At 46.7% G+C, this 23236-nt stretch overlaps 1 protein-coding gene across 4 annotated transcripts in view; it reads right to left on the minus strand.

The window, feature by feature from the left end:
- ARMH4 (armadillo like helical domain containing 4) overlaps positions 1-21933 on the minus strand; it is an 86822-nt gene extending 64889 nt beyond the window's left edge. For 2 of the 4 annotated variants that reach the window (XM_061612493.1, XM_061612495.1), the window contains exons 1-3: positions 21719-21928; positions 8928-10275; positions 2120-2350 (exon numbers count right to left, since the gene is read on the minus strand). In XM_061612493.1, the coding sequence (XP_061468477.1) occupies positions 2120-2350; positions 8928-10275; positions 21719-21733 (1594 nt within the window). In that variant the 5' untranslated portion in view covers positions 21734-21928. Of the gene's footprint in view, positions 1-2119; positions 2351-8927; positions 10276-21718 lie in introns of all 4 variants that reach the window. The other 2 variants (XM_061612497.1, XM_061612494.1) reach the window with 2 other exon arrangements.
- Between the last annotated feature and the right edge of the window lie 1303 nt (positions 21934-23236).

A 23236-nucleotide genomic window follows, 5' to 3' on the forward strand; every position in this document is an offset into this window, starting at 1 on the left:
TGGTTAGAGTGTTGGACTACGACCTGGGAGACCAGGGTTCGAATCCCCACACAGCCATGAAGCTCACTGAGTGACCTTGGGCCAGTCACTGCCTCTCAGCCTCAGAGGAAGGAAATGGTAAACCCCCTCTGAATACCGCTTACCATGAAAACCCTTTTCATAGGGTCGCCCATAAGTCGGATCGACTTGAAGGCAGTCCATTTCCATTTTTATGGAGCTATTCCATGTTTAGTACAGGCATGGGGAGCCTGCGGCCCTCCAGATATTGCATCTGCTTTTTGTAGCATGTTTTTAAACCTTTTTCTTAATTGCTTTTTAATGTTTTTAACCCTTTTTAAAAAAGCAATTAAAAATGTTTTTAATGTTTTTCACGCTTTTTTTTTTTTTTAAGATCCTCCATGGCGCAGAGTGGTAAGCTGCAGTAACGCAGCCGAAGCTCTGCTCACGGCCAGAGTTCGATTCCAATGGAAGGAGAAAGTCGAATCTCTGGTAAAAGGGGTCGAGGTCCACTCAGCCTTCCATCCATCCATGGTCGGTAAAATGAGTACCTGGCACACGCTGGGGGGTAAAGAAAGGCCGGGGAAGGAACTGGCAATCCCACCCCATATATACGGTCTGCCTAGTAAACGTCGCAAGACATCACCCTAAGAGTCGGAAACGACTCGCACTACAAGTGCGGGGACACCTTTACCTTTTTTTAACCCTTTTTTATTTAAACAATATCTATTTTAATCTTTTTTTAAGATGTCTTCAAAGCTTTTTAAAAAATGTGTTTAAAGTTGTTTTGTTTTAATGTATTTTAAGGCCTGTTTTTATGATGTTTTAAAGTGTTTTAGTGCTTTTGTTTGCCGCCCTGGGCTCCTACCGGGAGGAAGGGCGGGATATAAATAAAACGGTAAATAAATAATAAATAAACTCCCATCAGCCCCAGAAAGCATAGCCAATGGCCAGGCATGATGGAACTTGAAGTCCATCAATATTTGGAGGGCAAAAGGTTCCACACGCCTCCTCCAGTGGCTACCATTGTAAGTGTTTCCTGCATGGACTGCCTTCAAGTCGATCCTGACTTATGACGACCCTATGATTGGGTTTTCATGGTAAGCGGTATTCAGAGGTAGTTTACCATTGCCTTCCTCGATTTCCTGCATACATTCTATCTATCTATCTATCTATCTATCTATCTATCTATCTATCTATCTATCTATCTATCTATCTATCTATCTATCTATCTATCTATCTATCTATCTATCTATCTATCTATCTAATCTATCTAATCTATCTAATCTATCTATCATTAAAAAGTGTGTCATAGAATCACAGAATGGCAGAGTTGGAAGGGGCCTATAAGGCCATCACATCCAATCCTCTGCTCAATGCAGGAATCCAAAATAAAGCATACATAACAGGTGGCTGTCCAGCTGCCTCTTGAAGGCCTCCAGGGTTGGAGAACCCACAGCCTGTCTAGGTCATTGGTTCCACTGTCGTACCGCACTAACAGGATGTTTTTCCTGACGTTCAGTCAAAATCTGGCTTCCTGCAACTTGAACCTATTATTCCGTATCCTGCACTCTGATTCTATGACCTAGGGAGGCAGTGGGCTCTCCAGCACTGGAGGCCTTCAAGAGGCAGCTGGACAGCCACCTGCCGGGTATACTTTAAGTTAGATTCCTGCATTGAGCAGGGGGTTGGACTCAATGGCCTTATAGGCCCCTTCCAACTCTATTCTATGATTCTATGAATGTGGCTGTTACCTACGCACAGCAGGGTTACATTCCAACCATGCAAATGTCAGAGGTTTCTATGCATACACACACACAAACATCACACATCTCTCCATTCTCCTTCCAGGCAACAGGCATTATGACGGGAGGGTGTGTGGCCTGGGAGGAGCTCTGAGGACCAAACAGAAAGGCCTGGAGGGCTGTGTTTTGCCGTCGGGCTCCCCACCCGTCACCTTCTCAGACTGCTAGGAGCACTCTTTTTCCATCACGCCTACCTGAGATCACTTTACCTAGGAACGACAGAGATTGAATCTGGGAGCTTCTGCATGCAAACTGCGAGCTCTGCCACGGAGCTGCAGCCCCTAAATAAATGAAGCAAGAAAAACAAAGCCACCAACCTTCTGTATCCATCGTGTTAACAACAGACAAAGAGGAGAGAAAAGGAGACACAGGAGCCGCAGAGTTTTCTGATTTCTTCAGCAGCTGGTATTTGCTGGGAGCCGTTGGCATGTGGGTTGCCAGCGCTATTTCCGCCTCCATCGCCCGCTCTCGCCCTGCGGTTTCCTGGCTACCAAAGCCTCCTGGTGTCATAGCTGGAAGTACAGCACCGATGCCATGGAATGCTGTTGCTGCCCGTTGAGTAATGTCGGGGGGGGGGATACAGAAATAGAGATAATGTATCAGTGATGGGCTACATTTAAGGAAGGCAAAAGAGAAGAATGCGGGCATCTCAAGATGTCCTTTTTATTGTGCATTTTTGATTATTTGTACTCATGATGCCATCAGGGCAGTCACACCCAATCTAGCTTTAAATACTGTTTGTGCCTGCAAATGTGTTGGAGTGCCCACACCCCTTCATTTAAAACCAAGGCATTTCCTGTAATTTCCTGCTGAAATCCCATAACTTTTTATACCACAAATGTTCTGGTTTCTTTTGTCCCACTTTTGTTGCACTAAAGCCCCTTCGGGTAGCAATCACAGGAACACAGAAAGCTGCCTTGTACTGAGTCAGACCACTGGTCCATCTAGCTTAGTATTGTCTCCACTGACTGGCAGCAGCTGTCCAAGGTTTCAGACAGGAATCTGTCCCAACCCTACCTGGAGATGCTGGGGATTGAACCTGGGACCGTCTGCAGGCAAGGCGGATGCTCTACCACTGAGCTACGGCCTTTAGGTGACATTTCCCTTAGATGGCATGATGATATCACTAAGAAAAAACACTGAATTATGGGCCTTCCCTTGCTGTTTTAGGCTGCATTAGCAGAAGTATAGTTTCCAAATCATGTGACATATTGTTTCTTTGCAAAGAAGATGGTGGAAACTTGGCTCAGCAATACCGCTGAAAGGAAGGGTGGGATATAAATCTAATAAATAAACACACACACATGGAAAGGGTCTTGGAATTGTGGTTGATCACAAGCTGAACATGAGCCAACAGTGAGATGTGGCTGCAAAAAAGGCAAATGCTATTTTAGGCTGCATTAACAGAAGTATAGCTTCCAAATCACGTGAAGTATTGGTTCCCCTCTATTCGGCACTGGTTAGGCCTCACTGGAATAGGTTCAGAGGATGGCAACAAGGATGATCAGGGGACTGGAAACAAAGCCCTATGAGGAGAGACTGAAAGAACTGGGCATGTTTAGCCTGGAGAAGAGAAGACTGAGGGGAGATATGATAGCACTCTTCAAGTACATGAAAGGTTGCCGCACAGAGGAGGGCCGGGATCTCTTCTCGATCATCCCAGAGTGCAGGACATGGAAAAATGGGCTCAAGTTGCGGGAAGCCAGATTTTGACTGAACATCAAGAAAAGCTTCCTGTTAGAGTGGTACAACAATAGAACCAATGACTTAGGGAGGTGGTGGGCTGGATAAGGGCCAATAGACTGAGTCTGAATCCTAGCAAGACGGAGGCGCTGTGGGTTGGTGGTTCCCAAGTTCGGATAATTGGTCAGTTGCCTGCTTTGGACGGGGTCGTACTCCCTCTGAAAGAGCAGGTCCGTAGCCTGGGGTGCTCCTGGATCCATCTTTGTTGCTAGAGACCTCAGTGGCTAGCAGTGCCTTTCACCAGCTTCGGCTGGTGAGACAGCTGCGGCCGTTTCTGGACTGGGATAGCCTGACCACTGTTGTCTACACACTGGTAATCTCCAGGCTGGATTACTGTAATGCGCTCTAGGTGGGGCTGCCCTTAAGGTTGGTCCAGAAGCTGCAGCTGGTGCAAAATGCAGCAGTGAGACTGCTCACTGGGGCTGAGTATTGCCAACATGTCACCCCGCTGCTGAAAGAACTGTACTGGCTGCCCATTTGCTACCGGGCCAAATTCAAGGTTCTAGTTTTGGTGTACAAAGCTCTATATTGCTTGGGACCAGGATACCTGAAAGACCGTCTTATCCCTTGTACACCCAGTCGATCACTACGCTCTGCAGGTGAGGGCCTCCTGCAGATACCATCTTATCAGGAGGTTCGTTCTGCACAATATAGGAAACGGACCTTTAGTGTGGTGGCACCTACGCTGTGGAATTCCCTCCCCTTAATTATTAGGCAGGTGCCATCTTTGCTATCTTTTCAGCACCTTTTGAAGACTTTCCTCTTTCAATAAGCTTTTTAAGTTGAGACCTATCCCAGTCTGCATCTGTGTTAGAATTGCTTGTTAATATGTTTTTTTAATAATGTTTTTAACCCTCTTTAGAAATATGCTTTTAAAGCTTTTTCAACGTTGTTTTGTTTTAATGTATTTCAAGGTCTGTTTTTATGATGTTTTAAAGTGTTTTTAGTGCTTTGTTTGCTGCCCTGGGCTCCTGCTGGGAGGGCGGGATACAAATTAAATAAATAATAGATAATAATAATGCTGCGGGCATTCAAGAGGCAACTGGGTAGCCACCTGTCAGGTACTGAATGCTTTAATTTGAATTCCTGCATTGAGCAGGGGGGTTGGACTCAATGGCCTTATAGGTCCCTTCCAACTCTACTATTTTATAATTCCCTGTTATTGTGTGGTAGCACTGGGGAAGCATCACTGAACAAACTAAAGTAGACTAACTCTACTATTATTATTATGTGTCAAGAACTTGTTGCAGAAGACACCTGCGATAAAAGACCATTCTGGAGGGGGCTCTGGTCTTGCACTTGGCAGAAAGTGCATGTAGCAACATTTCAGAGGAAGCAAGGCTACATACAGCAAAAAATAATCCCACACCAACAGCTGCATGACTCATTGTGAAGTATTTATAAAGCTGAAGGAGCCACATCAACAGCAAATGGCTCTTTGCAAGGCTGATTCAATCCTTGCATTTCATTCTTCATGAGACGGACGTCTGTGAGAAGCGGGCATGGTTGGTTTGTTAAGTTAGGTCATGCAAAATCTTTTATTTCTAACGATATTCCAATGAAAGCATAAGAAGAATCCTACTGGATCTGACTAAAGACCTATCTAGGTTTCCCCCCCTGAATTCACTTGTCGTTATCGTTATTGTTATTAATAATAATAATTTTGTATTTTGCAAATTTAACCATGAAAGAAAAAGAAAGTAAAACAATGAAATAAAATAAAAATATTAAATATACACAGAATAAGAAATAGACAAAGAAAGATGAACAGCAATTTTATCAACAGAGTCTTGAAGCAGATCAACAGAGTCTTTGATAGGCTTTAGCAGCATTAATTAATTAATTGCCCAGCCATCTTTTTAACTGACATAAAATTTATATCTCCACCTCCAGTTGGGCAGAGGCTGGTGCCTGCAAGTTCTTGGCAGACACACTAGACTCGGCTTTCCTATTATTTAGGAACATAGGAAGGCGCTTTATACTGAATCAGACCCTTGGTCCATCTAGTTCAGTATTGTCTACACTGACTAGCAGCGGCTCTCCAGGGTTTCAGGCACAAATCTCTCCCATCCCTACCTGGAGATGCTGGGGATTGAACCGGGGACCTTCTGCACGCAAGGCGGATGCTCTACCACTGAGCTACGGCCTTTAGGTGACATTTCCCCTAGATGGCATGATGATATCACTAAGAAAAACCACTGTTTGCAATTAGCAAAAGAAGGGGAGAGAGAATCACCTGCCTGCAGCTCACTGGTTCAGTCTGTCTGGTTATCTGGATAGAGTTGAGCCAGCAGTCGCAGAAGTCCTCAAAGGAGCATCTGAGCTTGCCCCCATCTAGAACTGGAAGTCCACCCTATCTAGTTCTAATCCAGCATCCTGCTTTTCACAGTGACCAAGCTTGACCAATCGCAGTGTTCAAGAGGCAGCTGGACAGCCACCTGTAGGGAAGCTTTCAGTTGGATTCCTGCATTGAGGTGGCAGTTGGACTAAATGGCCTCACAGGCCCGTTCCAACTCTACTCTTCTATGGTTCAAGCAAGTGCCTCTGGGAACAGCACTCTGCCGCTCGTGGTCCCCAGCAACAGGTATTCAGTGGCATTCTGCCTGTAATCCTAGAGATAGCATGCACTATGACTAGTAGCCATGGGCAGCCTAATCCTCCATGAATTTGTCTAAGCTCTTCAAAGCCATCCCACTGGTGGGTATCATCACCACATCTTTGGAAGCAATGTGTGAAGGAGGACTCCCTCTTCTCTGTCCTGAATCTCTCACCATTCAGCTTCAGCGGATTAGCCAAAGTTCTAGCATTATGAGAGGGAGAAAAAACTTATCTCGGTCCACTTTCTCACTACATACATACCATTCTGTATCTCTACAGTAGGGCCCCATTCATATGGCGGGTTATGTTCCAGACCCCTGCTGAAAAGGAAAACCCACTGAAAAGCAGAGCTCCGTCAATAAAATGGTGCCCGACGCCCAAAAAACGCCGTAAAAGCAGAACAAGCGCAGTATGAGTGGGGCCTTACTCTAATTGAAATCTGCCGTATTAGTGGAGCGCCAAAAAGCGGAATGCCAAGAAGCAGGGCCCTACTGCATTAGCTTTTTTGCTCAGCTAATAAATTGCTCCAACCCCTTGGTCTTTTTGTAGGGCTGCACACCAGGTTCGCTCAAGGCCCAAATCAGGCCTGTTCAGCGATGCCCCATCGGACAAGTCAGGTTCAGACAGCCACGGATTGCTACAGATCAAGTTGGATGACCCAGAGCAGTCCGTGGCCATCAAGGGGCTGAACACCAGACAAGAAGAAGAGCAAGGCAAGGCAAGAAAACCCCGCAAAAAGGCCAAGACCTAAGTTAGATCCCTAGCAGCGTCTTCCGTGAGAAGGTGGGCCCAGCTTCCTGCCTGCCTGATGCCTCCCCCCTGCCCCCAGGATCGATCCCTCAGCAATTCTGCAGGGTGCAGGTGAATCGCTGCCAGTGGCTTTCCTGAAGTCGCTTGCTGAGAATCACCTGCGCAGGATCAACCCCTCTGCTCAACAGCGGTTCAGTGGAGGGGTCGATTCTTCAGGGGTCTGTGATGCCTCCCCACCCCCTGGATCAATGGTTCCACTGAGGCATTGATCCTTGGTGGGAAGGCATCACAGCACCCTTCAGAATTGACTCCCCTCTCTTTCAGGGGACACACAGACACACACACACACACACAGTATATAGCACACGCGCGCGCACACACACACACTGTATATTTGGAGACATGGAACTCTCCTCTTTTTCTTCTTACAGTAAACATCGATAAAATATTGCTGTAGCCATCTATCTGCAGGAGCAAAGTTAGAATGCACCAATCTATTTCCTTTCACAGGTCTGTGCATGTTATGCTCAAATATCCTCATACCACATGATCTCCATTCATCCTTCTCCCTCTTCTCTAGAGAATGGGGGGCACTTCTGTCAAAGCAGTTGGTGCCAGCACCTGGGTCTGGTGCCCACACAGCTCACTGCAGTGGCACAGAAACAGCCAAAAAATGTTGGAGCCAGGCTGCAGAAGTTTTGAGCTGTCTGCAAAAAAATTCCACAGCAGCTGCAACAGCAGTGATAATTCCTCCAGAAATGCAGAGCCTGAAGGTAAAAAAAAAGAAGCTTCTCCTCTTCTGTACTGTCAGGGCACAATCTGGCTATGACACCCAGCGAAAGATGTAAACTTTCTGGAATTTTTAAGGCCATGAGAAAAACAGCTCTCTTCCCCCTTTTCTGAGGGAAAAAGGAAACAGAAAACATTGGGGGAAAAGAAATATATTCATTACCACATGCTCTAGCAAGCAATCCCCAGAATGTTTATTATTATTTGTCATCAATCTGATATGTTTTAACCGGTTTTATATGATGACTTTATCATATCTACAGATTCAAACAGAGTTATATGTTAGATTGTTGTTCTGTTTTGAAATGATGTAGTGTTTCAGGGGTGGGGAACCTTTTTCACTCAAAGGAGCACATTCCCTTCTGGATAACCTTCTGAGGGCCACATGCCGGTGGTAGGCGGAGCAAGAGGGAAAAGTGGGTGGAGCAATCAATTTAAATTTTAACTTCTGCACAGTCGGCTAGTTCCTAAACACCCCTCTGTATCTTCTGTCCATATAATCAAGAGGCATGATCAGAGTTTAAGGACCCTTCCAGCCACACAAAAACACTTAGGGTGGGAAAGAGGACCAGCTAGGGGTGTAGCCTGGGGAGAGTGCAAGGGCCACATAGAGAGGTTTTGAGGGCCACTTTCAGCCCTCATCTAGCAACAGGGAATGAAGCCCAAGCGCAAGACACAAGGAAGAAGATTTGACGCATTTCAATTAAACCTTTTCTGAACATTTTGGCAGTTTGGAAACACAGAAAGCAGGAAGGCTTAATGAGGCAAGACTGAGGGCAAGTTAGGTCAAATTTCCTTGCACTCATTGCTCTTTATTCCAAGCTCTTCTTAAAAAGGAGTACCACTACCACGAAGTAGTGTTGCATAGTGGTTGGTGTGCTGGACTAACACCCGGGAGGACAGGGTTCGAAACTCTCAGCCTAACCTACCCCGCAGCGTTGTGGTGGGAATAAAATGGGGAGGGGAAGAATCGTATACAGTAGGGCCCCACTCATATGGCGGGTTACGTTCCAGACCCCCGCTGTAAAGCAGAACTCGTTGAATAGGATGGCGTGGACGCCCGAAAACCGCTGTAAAAGCAGACCAAGCGCCATATGAGTGGGGCTTTAGTCTAATTGCATCTAATTGAGACCGCTGCATTAGCGAAGCGCTGTAAAGCGGGGCCCTACTGTACGGTCATTGGAGAAATGGTGGGAAAGCCATGTAATAATACATTTTAAAAAGATAAAAAGAGGAAACACCAACCTCTTAATGGACTTCTCAGGGTCTGGAAGATGTCAGACTTGGTCACGTCTGTTGTAGTTGCGGTCTCTGGAAATAATCTTGAATGGTATGTCCCAGCTGGGTCTGCATTTTCCACTGTGCTCCCAGTGGGGGCTTCACCAGTGGCATGGACAGAATCCAGGCTGTCAGAAGACGGAGTTGCCTCTTCCCCTGGAACGGGTAGCTGGCCTGACCCAGTCTGAATATTTTCCCTTCCTTTTCCTGCAGTTAATCTCGGCGACAGGACCTTTTTCACATCATCTTCCTCATCCTCCTCTCCTCCCACAGCCAGATAAAGCTCCGTTACCGTAGGGAGCAGGCCCTCTATCATGGGTCGCATGGCACTTCCACGGCTGGCGGGACCAAATTTTGTATCATCCCACTCATCACTTTGCGGCACAGCGGCTGCAGCCGTGGTGCTTCTCAGAGCGCCTTCCAAAGGCTCCCAATTAGCAGAGATTTCCGCTTCCAAATTTGAGGCAGCGTGAGTAGGAGCTAAGGTGGGTTTGGCGGTAGCGTCAGTGCCTGTCAACACTGAGCGGCCACCTCCTATTGGCCCTTGCTCAGAACTGACAAATCGAACTGCTGAAGAGAAAGAACTTGTGGGGTGATTGATCAGGACAGGAAGACTTGCTCTTCCTTCATCCGTGGTCAGAGATGATGAGCCTGAAGGACCTACACTTTTTCCTCCTTCCAGGATGCCTGGTGTAAAAATATCCCCCTCCAGACTCCCCATAGCACCAGGCCCGGCCCCACCACCAACCTCCTCTAGCATCTCACCCGTGGTGGTACTAGCAACATCACCCTTCACGTTCGGGTCTGGAGCTGTCACGAACGGGGCAAGCAGGGCCTTGTGTGGCCCATTTACACCCAGCTCGTTATTGGGCCCACTTTCACCAACCCCTGGGGCTGCAGCAGCGGTGTAAACATCCAAACTCTGGTGCCCCAAGAGGGCGCGAACACCCAGAATGGTTTGCAGCGTTGCTTTAATAGTGGCGGCTGTGTTTAATGACCTCCCGGAGGCTCCTTCATACAGGCTTTCAGAGGCTGACGTGCTGGCTCTTTGCACAGGTGAGCTCAGATTACTTTCCGCACTCGACACACTCACATTTGCTAGGTCTTCTACAGTGCTCCCTGCCAGCGAGGTCTGCTGCAGTTGTCTTACGTGCCTTCCCTCCGTGTTCCAAAAAGCGAGGCATGGCGAGCTGCAGGAGCTGAGAAGAATGAGGCAGATGGCAACGTAAGAGGGGAAACCCATCAGATGGCGACTCACACTGGAGGGACGGAGTGCATGGGAACAAGCAGAGCAAATGGTACCCGTGAACACACCCTGGAAACGAGAAGCAAAACAGATCCCTCATTTCGGTTTCCTTGTGAATCAGCAGTTTTGAATGAAACTGAACACTTCGGATGCAATCCTGCCAAGGGCCACTACCTCCCTTTGCAGATTGCTGTTCACTCCAGTCAGTTTCATCAGAAGTATGAATTATCAGCATTGGATAAAGAAGATAAGCTTTGCCAGAGCTGAGCTGCAAGACTGTGAAGAAGAGCTTGCTTCACCAGACTTTCTTTGCAGGGTAACTTACGTGCAGCTGAATTCTGTTCACGTGTCCTTGGAAGGAAATGGTAGAGCAGTGGTTCGCAACCTTTTTTGCTCCATTCCCCCCTTTCACCATTGTTCAGAATATAATTCCCCCCTTCCCAAGATAGTCTCTCATAGCGTGTTGACGTTTCGCGAGTGACGGTGGTGTTTCTCGTGAGAGAAAAATTTCTCAGTTTATACTATAACAGAATTTCTTGGAGCACTTCCTGGTCTTTAAATAATAATTTAATTTTGCAAATGAAAATAATGCTGCATGTTCAAGAATCGATTTTAATCTGTGACATTCAATAAACTTTATTGAATGTCGCAGATTAAATTAAAAACAAACTACAATTTTACAGATTGTACATAATCTACAGGACATCACACTTTGCTGAATAGTGGTCCCAATTCCCACCCTGGAACCCTAAAATTCCCCCCCGGGGGGGAATTCCCCCCTTGTTGAGAACCCATGTGGTAGAGGTATAAAAAATTATGCCTGGTGTGGAGAAAGTGGTACCAGGCTTAGTCAGAAATACCAGTAGGAGCAACAGCTAAAGGGTCTGAGGCAGTGCCTTGCTAGGGGGACTTCCACTTTTACTCCAGGGACAGCCAGTTTGAGAAGGGGTGCTGGGTAGAAAGAAATGTGAATGTAAACATGCTAAGATGACACATCTCCTCTGTAAAAAGGAAAAATAACCTCCTTGCACATTGAAAACTGGCACATCAGAGAGAAGGCTAGCTAAGGTACATCTCCAGGAGAGGGTAGCTTTATTTATCTGTTTGTTCATTTACATGGCACCTTTGCCATTATTATTACTATTCCATTTATATCCCACCTTTTCCCCCAAGAAGCTCAAGGTGGCACCAAACAGTTTTGTCTCCCAATTTTATCCTCACAACAATCCTGTGAGGTAGGGTAGGCTGAAAAACAAGCGAGTGGCCCAAGGTCACCCAGTGAGCTTCATGGCCAAGCAGGGATTTGAGGCCTGGTCTCTCAGGTCCCAGTCCAGCTCTCTAACCACTACACCACACTGCCTTTCCATGCACAAAGGTCTTTTCTGCTTTGGGACGCAGCCTTTGACAGTTAAGATACTTTTATGGGATCCACCACTTCTGTTTTAGCTAACCTATACTACACTGCTATAGAGCTTGGGTAACTAAGCGGTACTGAAATACCTTAAATATATAATTAATACATTTTGTTTGGAATTGTTTTACTTGTTTTTAAGCGTATGAGTATATTACTGTAACCCATAACGGGTAACCCTTATGGCAAAGGGAAGGTAAGAAATCTTCCAAATGAATAAGTAAATAAATAAACATAATAATTTCTCCTGCTTTCTGACTTTGTACAGACTGAAGAGGACCACACAGTGCATTCTGTTTTAGACTGAATCATACAAATGAGTCCCCTAAGCTACTGGCTGAATGACTGTGATGTCACAGAGTGTTCAGGAGTGTTCTAACTGCTTAGGGAGAGGAATGTCAGTTCAGCTAATGTATGTGAAGCGGCAGTGAGGAAGGAAATCTTATACAAAGCCCAGGAGCATGGAAGACTGCGTGCTGCAGGGATGCTGTGATGACACACTACTTGGGAGGAGGCAGGGGTGTTGAGGAACAAAACCCTTATACAGCGTTCATAGCTGGGAAGAGCTGTGTGCTCACAATAAGAAAAGCTGAGGGTGGAAGGCCTGATTTCCCATATTAAGAACAAAAGCCCCGACGGATCAGGCCAAAGGACCATTCAGCCCAGCACCCTGTTCTCACAGTGGCTGACCAGATGCCTCCAGGAAGCCTTGCAAGCAGGACCTGTGCACAACAGTACAGTAGGGCCCCACTCATATGGCAGGTTAGGATCCAGACCCCCGCTGAAAAGCGAAAACCGCTGAAAAGTGGATCAGCTGTAGCGCAGGTGTCTGGAGCCTAACCCGCTGATCGCACCAGAGGAGAAGATCAGATCTTCCCCTACTCGGGCGCGATCAGCACGAGTGGGAGTCTGATCACACCAGAAGAGATCAGCTGTAGCACTCAACAGCTGATCTTCCCCTCCTCCGGCGCAATCAGCTGGAGTGCAGGAGTCTGACCACCCCCAAGGAGGAGATCAGCTATAGCACGCAACAGCTGATCTTCCCCTCCTCCGGCGCGATCAGCTGGAGTGCAGGGAGCCCCCCCCTCCAGCTGATCACCCCGCTGGCGCCAAAAAGCAGGGCGCCGGGAAGCGAGCCCCTACTGTACTCTCCTCTCCTGTGGTTTCCCGTTTCCAGCATTCAGAAGCAAACTGTCTCCAACAGTGGCGGCAGAACACAGCCATCGGTAGCCTTATTCTCCCACACTCATTCTCCCAATGTGTGCCCCTGGGAAGCCCACAAGCAGGCCCAGAGGGCGACAACAGTCCTCTCCTCCGATTCCCAGCAACTGGTATTCAGAGGCATATCGTCTCCAACAGCGGAGACAGAACATATTGACCTGAAATGATCGAAACAATCTCTCGGGTCTCTAAAAAGCAGAGGCTTAGGGCTGTCAGCTTGTCTAGCTATCTTCTTCCTTAGTGATCTCTAATTAGAAAGAGATGGAGACAAGCACATTGCGTAAATTAGCAGATCAATAATACCCAGTGGCACGTGCCTGCCTTTTCTTGAGGAAAGAGGATAGTTTTATAAGCCATCTGTTTATACAAGCATTTGGCTAAATGTGCACCCCTGCATTTCGGTGTTTTTAAGGATTTATGGATTTGTTTATGTAGTTTTCTTTGTACGTTTTTGTACAGTAGGACCCCGCTTACACGCAGGTTCCATTCCGGACCACCTCTGTAAAGCGAAATCTGCTGTAAAGTGGAATGCATTGACTAGCATTGTCTAAAATGGCGCCCAACGCCCGAAAAACACCATAAAGGTGGAACAAGCGCCGTAGGAGCGGGACCTTTCTGCAATTGACAACCGCTGTATCAGTGGAATGCTGCGAAGCGGAGCGCTGCAAAGCGGGACGTACTGTAGTCTTAAATTTCTGTATGGTTTTTATGTATGCTTTGCAATTTTAAATCTTTGTAATCTGCCTCGGGACCAGCATTCCAGGTGAGAGGCAGACAACAAAAATAAAATTATTATTTACTATTATTATTATTTCCACACTTCATCTGTCCTGTTCAGTGCTTCCCAATCAGGAATGTTTGGAGACTGTGGGGGAGGCAGAGTGTCCTATGTGAACCAAAAACTCATGCTGGCTGGGGCTGATGGGAATTGTAGTCCAAAACCTCCACAGGTCACCAGGTTGGGGGAGGCTGTTCTAGAGTGCCTTGATTACAGAGCAGCACATTACACCAAGCGCCCATTGCATTTTCGTGAGTGGGGGTGTGCAGGAATCAGCAATGGGGAGAGCACAACTGAAGAGGGGAGGGAATGCCCCAAATGAAATTAATTTTTTCTTTGCATTATATCCTGCCCTGACTCTATGGCAGAGCTTAGGACCCTGTGTCTTTCCATATGTATAGAATCATAGAATAGTAGAGTTGGAAGGGGCCTCTAACACCATCAAGTCCAACCTCCTGCTCAATGCAGTAATCCAAATCAAAGCATTCCCAACAGATGACTGTCCAGCTGCCTCTTGAATGCCTCCAATGTCGGAGAGCCCACTACCTCTCTAGGTAATTGGTTCCACTGTCATATGGCTCTAACAGTTAGGAAGTTTTTTCTGATGTCCAGTCGAAATCTGGCTTCCTGCAACTTGAGCCCATTATTCTGTGTCCTGCACTCTGGGACAATTGAGAAGAGATCCCGGCCCTCCTCTATGTGACAACCTTTCAAGTACTTGAAGAGTGCTATCCTATCTCCCCTCAGTCTTCTCTTCTCCAGGCTAAACGTGCCCAGTTCTATCAGTCTCTCCTAAGCTCCCTGCATCTCTGAAAAGTGGTGACGATGAGTGGGGCTTGTGGGAGTTGGGAGTCCAATAATGTCAGGAGGGCATCAGGTTCCCCAGCCCATTTTCATTTATTTATTTATTTATTAAATTATTTATTTATTATTTAATTTGTATCCTGCCCGTCCTCCTAGCAGCAGCCCATGGCAGCAACAAAAGTGGTAAAAACACTTTAAAACACCATAAAAACAGACCTTAAAATACATTAAGACAAAACAATGTTAACATTTTTTAAAAAGCTTTAAAAACCCTTTTTTAAAAGAGTTAAAAACATTGTTTAAAAAAACATATTAAAAAGCAAATCCAACACAGACGCAGACTGGGATTAGGTCTCAACTTAAAAGGCTTGTTGAAAGAGTCTTCAAAAGGTGCCGAAAAGATAACAGAGATGGCGCCTGCCTAATATTTAAGGGGAAACAGACTTTAAAACATATAAAAACAAAACATCTTTAAAAACTTTTTTTTTTGGTGGGGAAAAGCTTTAAAAATATCTTTAAAAGCAGGTTCAACACAGATACAGACTGCCTTCTATAGAGAGAGACCATTAGCCCATCTAATTCAGTACTGTCTACACTGACTGGCAGGAGCTCTTCCAGATTTCAGACAGGGGTCTTTCCTGGTTCAACCTGGGAAATGCCACAGGCTGCACCTGGAACCTTTTGCATGCACTGAGCTGGGCTCTCCATCTATACATCCCCAGCATCTCTAGCTAAGGCTGGGAAAGACGCCTGTTGAGAACCCAGAGAGCCGTTGCCAGTCAGTGTAGATCAGAGATTCCCAAACTGTGGCCTATGGACCACCGGTGTTCCGTGGGTTTCATCCAGGTGGCCTGCTACAGGGGATGTTGTACAGGTTACCATTTGTGATAATATCCTAGGAAGACTGCAGGTTTACTTGTGCATAAATTGCACAAGGAAAACCGCACTGGGGGTAGGTTTTTGCCCAACAAAATTGGATGAATTTTTAATTAAGTTCAATGTGCCAAATTTCTGTGTCAGTTTGCACATTTCTCTGACAGGAAACCAAGGCAGCAAATGCACAAATGATAAAGCAATTAAAACATCTTTAAAAACAATTCCAAAACAGATGGAGACTGGGATAAAGGTCTCTCCTTAAAAGGCTTGTTGGAAGAGGAAAGTCTTCACTAGGCACCAAAGAGACAATTGAGACTGCACCTAATATCAATATTTATACTGATTTTAAATTGTATTTTTATTGCTTCTTTTGTATCATTAAGTGGTCCATTAAAACCCTCCGCAATTTTCAAATAGTCCTTGGAGGAAAAAAGTTTGGAAACCTCTAGTGTAGACAATTCTGTGCTAGGTGGATCTGACTCGATATAAAGGCAGTTTCCTGTGCTTATGTTTTCAATTGATTTTCGCAACACCAATGCCAAGTTTGGCGGGGAGGGGGAGGAAGGATGTTTTGACACAGAAAGCTACACACTGTCACTATTAGGACACTGTTCGTTCGCTAGGCTGGTGAAACACACTTTTGCAGGCTAGTATCACAGGTGATCTTGAAACTTAAGCCTGCCTTTGTCCACTCGCTTCAGGAGAATCCAATTCTTTCTATTTTTGTATATGGTATGCAATTAGATACCATATACAAAAACAGAATAGTCAAGAAATCACAAGAAGGCTAGGACTGGGGAGAGCAGCTATGAGAGAACTAGAAAAGGTCCTCAAATGCAAAGATGTATCACTGTACACTAAAGTCAGGATCATTCAGACCATGGTATTCCCGATCTCTATGTATGGAGGTGAAACTCATTTGAAATGTGGTGTTGGGGAAGAACTTTGCGCATACCATGGACTGCAAAAAAGACAAATAATTGGGTGTTAGAACAAATTCAGAACTATCACTAGAAGCTAATATGATGAAACTGAGGTTATCATAATTTGGACACAATGATAAGACACGATTCACTAGAAAAGGCAATAATGTTGGGAAAAACAGAAGGGAGTAGAAAAAGGGGAAGGCCAAACAAGAGATGGATTGATTCCATCAAGGAAGCCACAGACCTGAACTTACAAGATCTGAACAGGGTGGTTCGTGACAGATGCTATTGGAGGTCGCTGATTCATAGGGTTGCCATAAGTTGTAATCGACTTAAAGGCACATAGCATCAACAAATGCAACTGGGTGACATCAGATTCCTCAACTCCTGCAAGCCTAGTTTCTGACCATGGCTATCATTATTCAGACGCAGATCTAGCCTTGCTCCATTACTGACACCTAGATTAGACTCTGGACACTTCCAGATGGCCTGTTTGTTGAGCATTCACCCTTATTTGTTTGCAAGGAGATTAGACGGCTTTGGCTGTTTCAGGAGCATTCACTCAGATCTGCTTGTGGGGAGGTTAGACAATGTTGTGTCAAAGCAAGTGTTATTCCCACACTTTCCAGTGCATTTTCCCTCTCACTTTCCTTATTGCAAAATATCCATTCCTTTGGGGATGCAGGGTGGTTTCACAAGACCTCCCAATCATAATAAATCATCATCATTATCAACCATAATTGTGCAACCTGAGGTTGCTGGTATGTGATTGCAAATAGTAACAGCATCTTCAGGAGATTTGTACTCTCAGATTTATGTGCAAGAATGACAATGGGATTTGGGGCCTATTCAAATGCATAGACGGAAAGCCACATGGCATAGTTCTTTCGGGACTGCCCTACTTCAGACTGTTGCTACATACACCCTAACCCGTCTGTAGCACAAACATGTCATTTTTCTCAATCCAGAATCATTCATGCTCATCCTCAATGTGCTGCTTTCAATCTAGATTTGATTCTAGATCCTGCCGTCCAGGGCTGTGGAGTCGGTATGTCAAACCTTCGACTCCGACTCCTCTATTTTTCTATTGTCTGACTCCGACTCCTTCATAAATGGCAAATGTATATTAATGTATTAACATTAATAAATTAATATTAATATTAAAATATTAATTTTATTTTGAAGTCGGAGTCAGTACATTTCTACCGACTCCAACTCCACCCAAAATTGCTTCCGACTCCGACTCCACAGCCCTGCTGCCGTCCACAAGGGTGGATGTTGAAAGCCCTCCCCTTGGTTAGGTTATCCACCCCTTTTCCTCCCAGCACATGCTCCAGGTGAATGAAGAAGGAAATGGTGATTGCAGTCTTGGTATATGCCCACCTGCAACGTCATTGGGTAGGTGTGGATACATCCACCATTAACAGGTCCACCTACATCTGTTTTCAAATCTGCTTCCACTGTGGAGTAATGCAGAATCAATCTGCATTGAGCTTTTATTATTGGAATGAAATCAGTTTCTCAAGATGCGCTTTTTGGGGCAAAAACATGCAATAAATCTAGATTGTGTGTGGATTACGCAGATAAAACAAGTACTCAGTCTCCACTGATTCTAGAATGAAAAGTTGTGGGTATGCAGCCTGCAGTGAGAGAATTGGGAATTTAAAGGCTCCTGGTTTCCCGATGTTGGTGGCATTTTTAATGGAAAAGCACCCTTGGAAGGCTGCCATTTTGAGCAGACAGACGAAGAAGGGTATGCTTAACCCTTTTCCCAACAGTGATTTTCCTACTCAGAATCATGCACACACACCCCAGCATGTCCTTTCTCCTTGCAGGGTTGCGCATTTAAAGGATAAACAAGCAACTAGAACCCTGCAGCAATCATGGGGGAGGGCAATGATTTGACAAGAAAGGTGGATAGTGGGCAAAGGGTTAAGCAGTTCCACCACCACGTATAGACACATGTACTGCTTCTCATTCCAAAGCTGCATCCTCCCAAGACTGCTTTCCATTTAAAATAAAAATAAAAAGGTCAGGGCTTCATTACATGCATTTGAGAGTTTTGCTCACCACCTCATCCCCAAAGCAAAATGTATTAAACACAAACGCACCAGGGAATTTCTTTGTTCTCAATCCCTAGTCATCAATACTATACAACATAACACCCAAAACAACACAGGCTCCTGTTTTTCAGGACAAGGAGAGGAAGAGAGTTAAGGGGCTTTTCCTCCCAGGGCCAGCCAGCCACCTAGAGGGCGGTGCGGGAAAGGGTGAAGTGAAGGTCAAGTCTCCTTTGATAACCATCTAAGCTACCCACAGAAATCTCCTTCGCTCACCAAGAATCCCTTCTTAGGCAAAATACTAAAATGCACCTGTTGCAGGATGGTAAGAGAGAGCAGGGGTGTGGAATGTGAGGTCGGGGGGTAATGATGGCCCTCCAGGCTTCTCCATCTATAACCAGTGGAAGCTGGGGGCTCTGATGTCAATGGGGCAGTGAATCCACTCCAGGTTTTAGTCCAGACTTTCAAGGAGCTCTCCAAGGTGTGGGAGCAGATTCCACTGCCCCACTGACATCAGAGTCACCAGCCTCCACTACTGGAGACTCTCCTCAGGCCACATACAATCCCAAACCGCACCTCTCGCCAGCAGTAGGGTAGTGGCAAATCTAGAAGTGCAGGGTCCCTTCATGATAGTCACAGCCATGCTCCCCTCCATTTTTTGGTACTGGGTTGAGAACAAGATCCTTGTTAATGCCTTCTCCCACAACATCCCTAGGGGCCAATCAGCACAAAAGGGGAAAGGTTAGCTACTGAAAAGAGTCTTCTCAGCGGCTGACTAACCTCCTTTCACTCCTATTGGCTCCAATCATCAGGAAAGGACAAGGAAGCATGCTAGAAGACTCTTCTCTGTGGCTAACACACTCCCTTTTCATGCTGATTGGCTCACAGGATGCTGCAGATATTGGGACCCTGCTCCCAAAAAAGTAAGGGGTCTGAGATGCCCCGAGACCCCAGACAACTACACCCCTTCTTACCAGCCCACTGTGCACCCTCCTCTACAGTTTCTGCCCGGCTGGAATTTTCCCTCAAACTCTGGTTAGGCTCGCCTGGGTGGAGGGTAGAGAGCGGCACACGACTGTGTGGAGAAAGTAGTCTATTGTACATAAGTAACATTCACATTTGTTGCTCCGCCCACTTTTACCCCTGGCCCCACCCACCAATAGCATGTTCCCACCCACCCCGGGAAGGTTACCTGAAAAGAAATGTGGCCCCTGGGATGAAAAAGGTCTCCCACCCCTGAGACAGAGTGTTCAGCTTGGACCAAGGAGACTGGGGCTCATATCCCCACACAGGCATAAACCGCACTGGATGACACAGGGCAAATTACTGTCACTGCCGCAACAACACAGGGGGCTGCCTAGTTGGCGGTCCTGCTCGGGTCCTGCTTGCGGGCTTCCCCCCAGGCACCTGGTTGGCCACTGTGAGAACAGGATGCTGGACTAGATGGGCCACTGGCCTGATCCAGCAGGCTCTTCTTATGTTCTTATGTTCTTAACCAATGACAAGGCCTCCTCTATGGTGGTCCCTCATTTGTGGAATGCCCTTCCTGGTGTGGTGCATCAGTCTCCCTCACTACTAACTTTCAGGAAGAATTCAAAAACATTCCTCTTCACCCAGACACTAGATAGCTGAAAGTCCTGTCCCGGGCAACTCTGAAATTATTAGTTTGAGAGCAGATGATTGCTTTTGGGAGTTTTTAACTGTTTTTTAAAAGGCTGTTTTATCTGTTTTTAGACATTTTAATTGCACTGTTTTAGTATTGACATGTTTCCCACCCTGGGCTCCTTTGAAGGAAGGTGCAGGGCGTCTAATAAATATAATAATAATAATTCAGCCTAGTCAGCTTCACAGGGTTGTTGTGAGAATAATATGGGTGACCCTCTTAATCTGACCTCCTTGGAGAAAAAGTGGGAAACACATGCGATCAATAAGTATGCAGAAAGTAAACAGAGCAGATTTTTTAAAGCGAGTTGGGAGGAAGAGATGGCTGAGCCAAAACACAGCTTGCCAACCACAGGCTTGATAAGCTTCCACTGTTTACTCTGTAGGCCCTGGGGCAGCACATGTGTTTGCTTTGGCCAGTCACAAGTTGTGCTGTCGCAGCTCCAACGCGTACACAGCGAGGCGTCAGCAGCACCAATGACATCCGATTTGGGTGTGTGCACAGGTGCCAAATCATGTTTTTAAAAAGAGAGAATCTGTGGCTACCTTTGCAGGCTTTAGCTCCTCCATCTCCTCCCTTCCCCAAAATCTGGTGATCCATTTGTTACAGGAACACATGCACCCAGCAGGAAACACCTTACAATATTTCTCTGGGGGTGAACAGATGTCCCCTTAAATTTCTGGAGCACAATTTGTCGGTTTTTATATATTCACTCGCACAGACACAGATCATCTCTTATTCCAAAGCATCACAACTGTAAAGGTCACAGCATGTGTTTCATATTATGTATCATTGCACCAGAGTGCCACCTTATGTTGTTATTAAAGTGGGACATAGCAAAAGCCACAGCATCTCTGCACAACAAGCAAATTTATATTGTTTTACATTTTAAAATTGTGTTTTAAATTGTTTTTAAAATATGTACTTTAAATTGTATATTTGTTTTAATGTTTATGATTGCTGTAAACCGCCCAGAGAGCTTCAGCTATGGAGCGGTATACAAGTGCAATAAATAAATAAATGGCAAACAGTCTGAAGTTTTGCTTCAAACCCGAACCCCGGTCCACCATTCCCGGCCAAATCAATTCCATGGCCGCTCTGAACATTAAATATCAAGCCCTTTCCTTTTTAAAATAAAAAAATAAAAAATGGGGAGCTGTAGGGATAACAGCAGACAGAAGCAGTAACCCTCGCTGCTGTTTCTGCAGCATACAAAAAGTTCCAACACAGAAGGCAAGAAAGAAAGAATTGCAACTCTCATGTTGTTTTGCAGGTTCTTGCAACCGTGCAGCCTTGGGAGTCCACAAGGCGCTTGACCCAAAGCTTGAGCAGCAGAGAAACGAATGAAATCAAAGCCATGAACTGAGAGAAACCCGATCTTTGCGTAAGAAAAGGTGTGGGAAAAGGCGGGGAGGCGGATGGACGAGAGGCAAATCCCCAAACAAAAGGCAAACAAGGCAACCTCCATTCGCTCCTGCAAGACAAAGACGTCTCCGCAGCCGTTCTCCCCGCTGTTCTTGCGGCGTGGAGGCTTCCGAGGAGGGGGAAGAGCCCCGCGCCAAGGCCTGCTGCCTGCCTTCCCCGCCCCGGCACCCCCAACGAGGCCACGGGCAGGGCGCATCCATCGTCCGCGCTCCCAGCCGAGGGCCGGCACAGCGACTTAGGAGAAGTCTACGCAGCCAAGTTCTCCTCTCCCCGGGCCCGAGATCCTCGGCTTCTCTCCCTCGCGGGTGAAGGAAGGGCCACGCGGGCCCCAGTCCCGCCTTGCCTTACCTGAGTGCCCGCCATCCCTTCAGCTGGACGGCATCTTACGGCACCGAGGAGGAGCGCGTTAGCATCTTCCCTCTCGACGGCTCCGCAGTAGCCTTCTAACGGGGGGGGGCGTGGCAGGGAGGCTGCTTTTCATGTTCAGGAGCCCCTCCTTCCCCCGGCTCACGGATTGGGCCGAGGCGGCAGCAAGGCGCCCTCCCCGCCAGGCCCTGCTGAACGCGCCCACCTCCAGCCGTCCTTTGTGCCGCCGGGAGTCGGTGGAGAGGGGCGTCCGAACAGGCCCGCTGGTTCTCTCCGGCGGAATCCTCAGCATTTGGCTGGTGCTTCCTAGCAGACAAAGGAGGCTCCGCGGCTGAGCGCCTGTTCGTCCCGCGGAAGGTCCCAGCAGATTCGCTCCCCGGTGGCATCTAAAGTTGGAAAGGGCAGGGGTGGCTAAGAGCGCGGCCTGAGGCCCTGAGAGAGCTGCTGCCGGTCAGAGCAGAAGATGGTGCGGGGATGGAGGGGCTCATTCACCAGCTCGGTATAAGGCTGCTTCCTGTGTTCCTAAACATTGGAAATGGAAATGGACTGCCTTCGAGTCAGTCCCGACTTATGGCGACCCTGTGAGTAGGGTTTTCATGGTAAGCAGTATTCAGAGGGGGTTTACCGTTGCCTTCCTCTGAGGCTGAGAGGCAGTGACTGGCCCAAGGTCACCCAGTGAGCTTCATGGCTCTGTGGGGATTCGAGCCCTGGTCTCCCAGGCCGTAGTCCAACACTCTAACCACTACACCACACTGGCTCTCATGGCCATTGATGCACCCAGCTAGGTGATAATTAGTGGAAATGGACTGCCTTCAAGTCGATCCCGACTTATGGTGACCCTATGAATAGGGTTTTCATGGTGAGTGGTATTCAGAGGGGTTTATCATTGCCTTCCTCTGAGTCTGAGAGGCAGTGAGTGGCCCAAGGTCACCCAGTGAGCTTCATGGCTGTGTGGGGGTTTGAACCCTGGTTTCCCAGGTGGTAGTCCAGCACCTTAACCATTACACCACACTGGCTCTCTAAACATTAATCAGAAGAAAAGAAAGAATGAATGAATGGACGGGAACATTGGTTCCCAGGCTATCTACACATGGCAGCTTAAAGGGGTTTTGGTGCACACCATCTGTGCATGTTTTTCATGTCATCCCCCTGGCATGGTCCTCACCCAAGTGGCAGCCTGCACTCCCTCTCCCCAAATCTAATTAGAATTTTCCCAATCTGCAGGTAATGTGGTGGTGGGGGGAACAACATTAAACTGCATGTTCTCCAGTTGTGGATGTGATGAAGTGCATTGTGCGGATGGGTTTTGTGTGTGCGTGTTGTTAGTTAGTGACATTTTGCTAAATGCCCTCTATTGCCACCCATCCCACTCCCATTGGTAAGATGCTCTTCAGTGAAGCATGATACATACTTTGCGTTTTGTTTTTAACCCACAGTTTTATGCTAGTCTTTGTTACGTGCCTTCAAGTCAATTACGACTTATGGCGACCCTATGAATCA

This window comes from Rhineura floridana, chromosome 2 (assembly GCF_030035675.1).
Source record: "Rhineura floridana isolate rRhiFlo1 chromosome 2, rRhiFlo1.hap2, whole genome shotgun sequence".
Classification (NCBI taxonomy): Eukaryota; Metazoa; Chordata; class Lepidosauria; order Squamata; family Rhineuridae; genus Rhineura; species Rhineura floridana.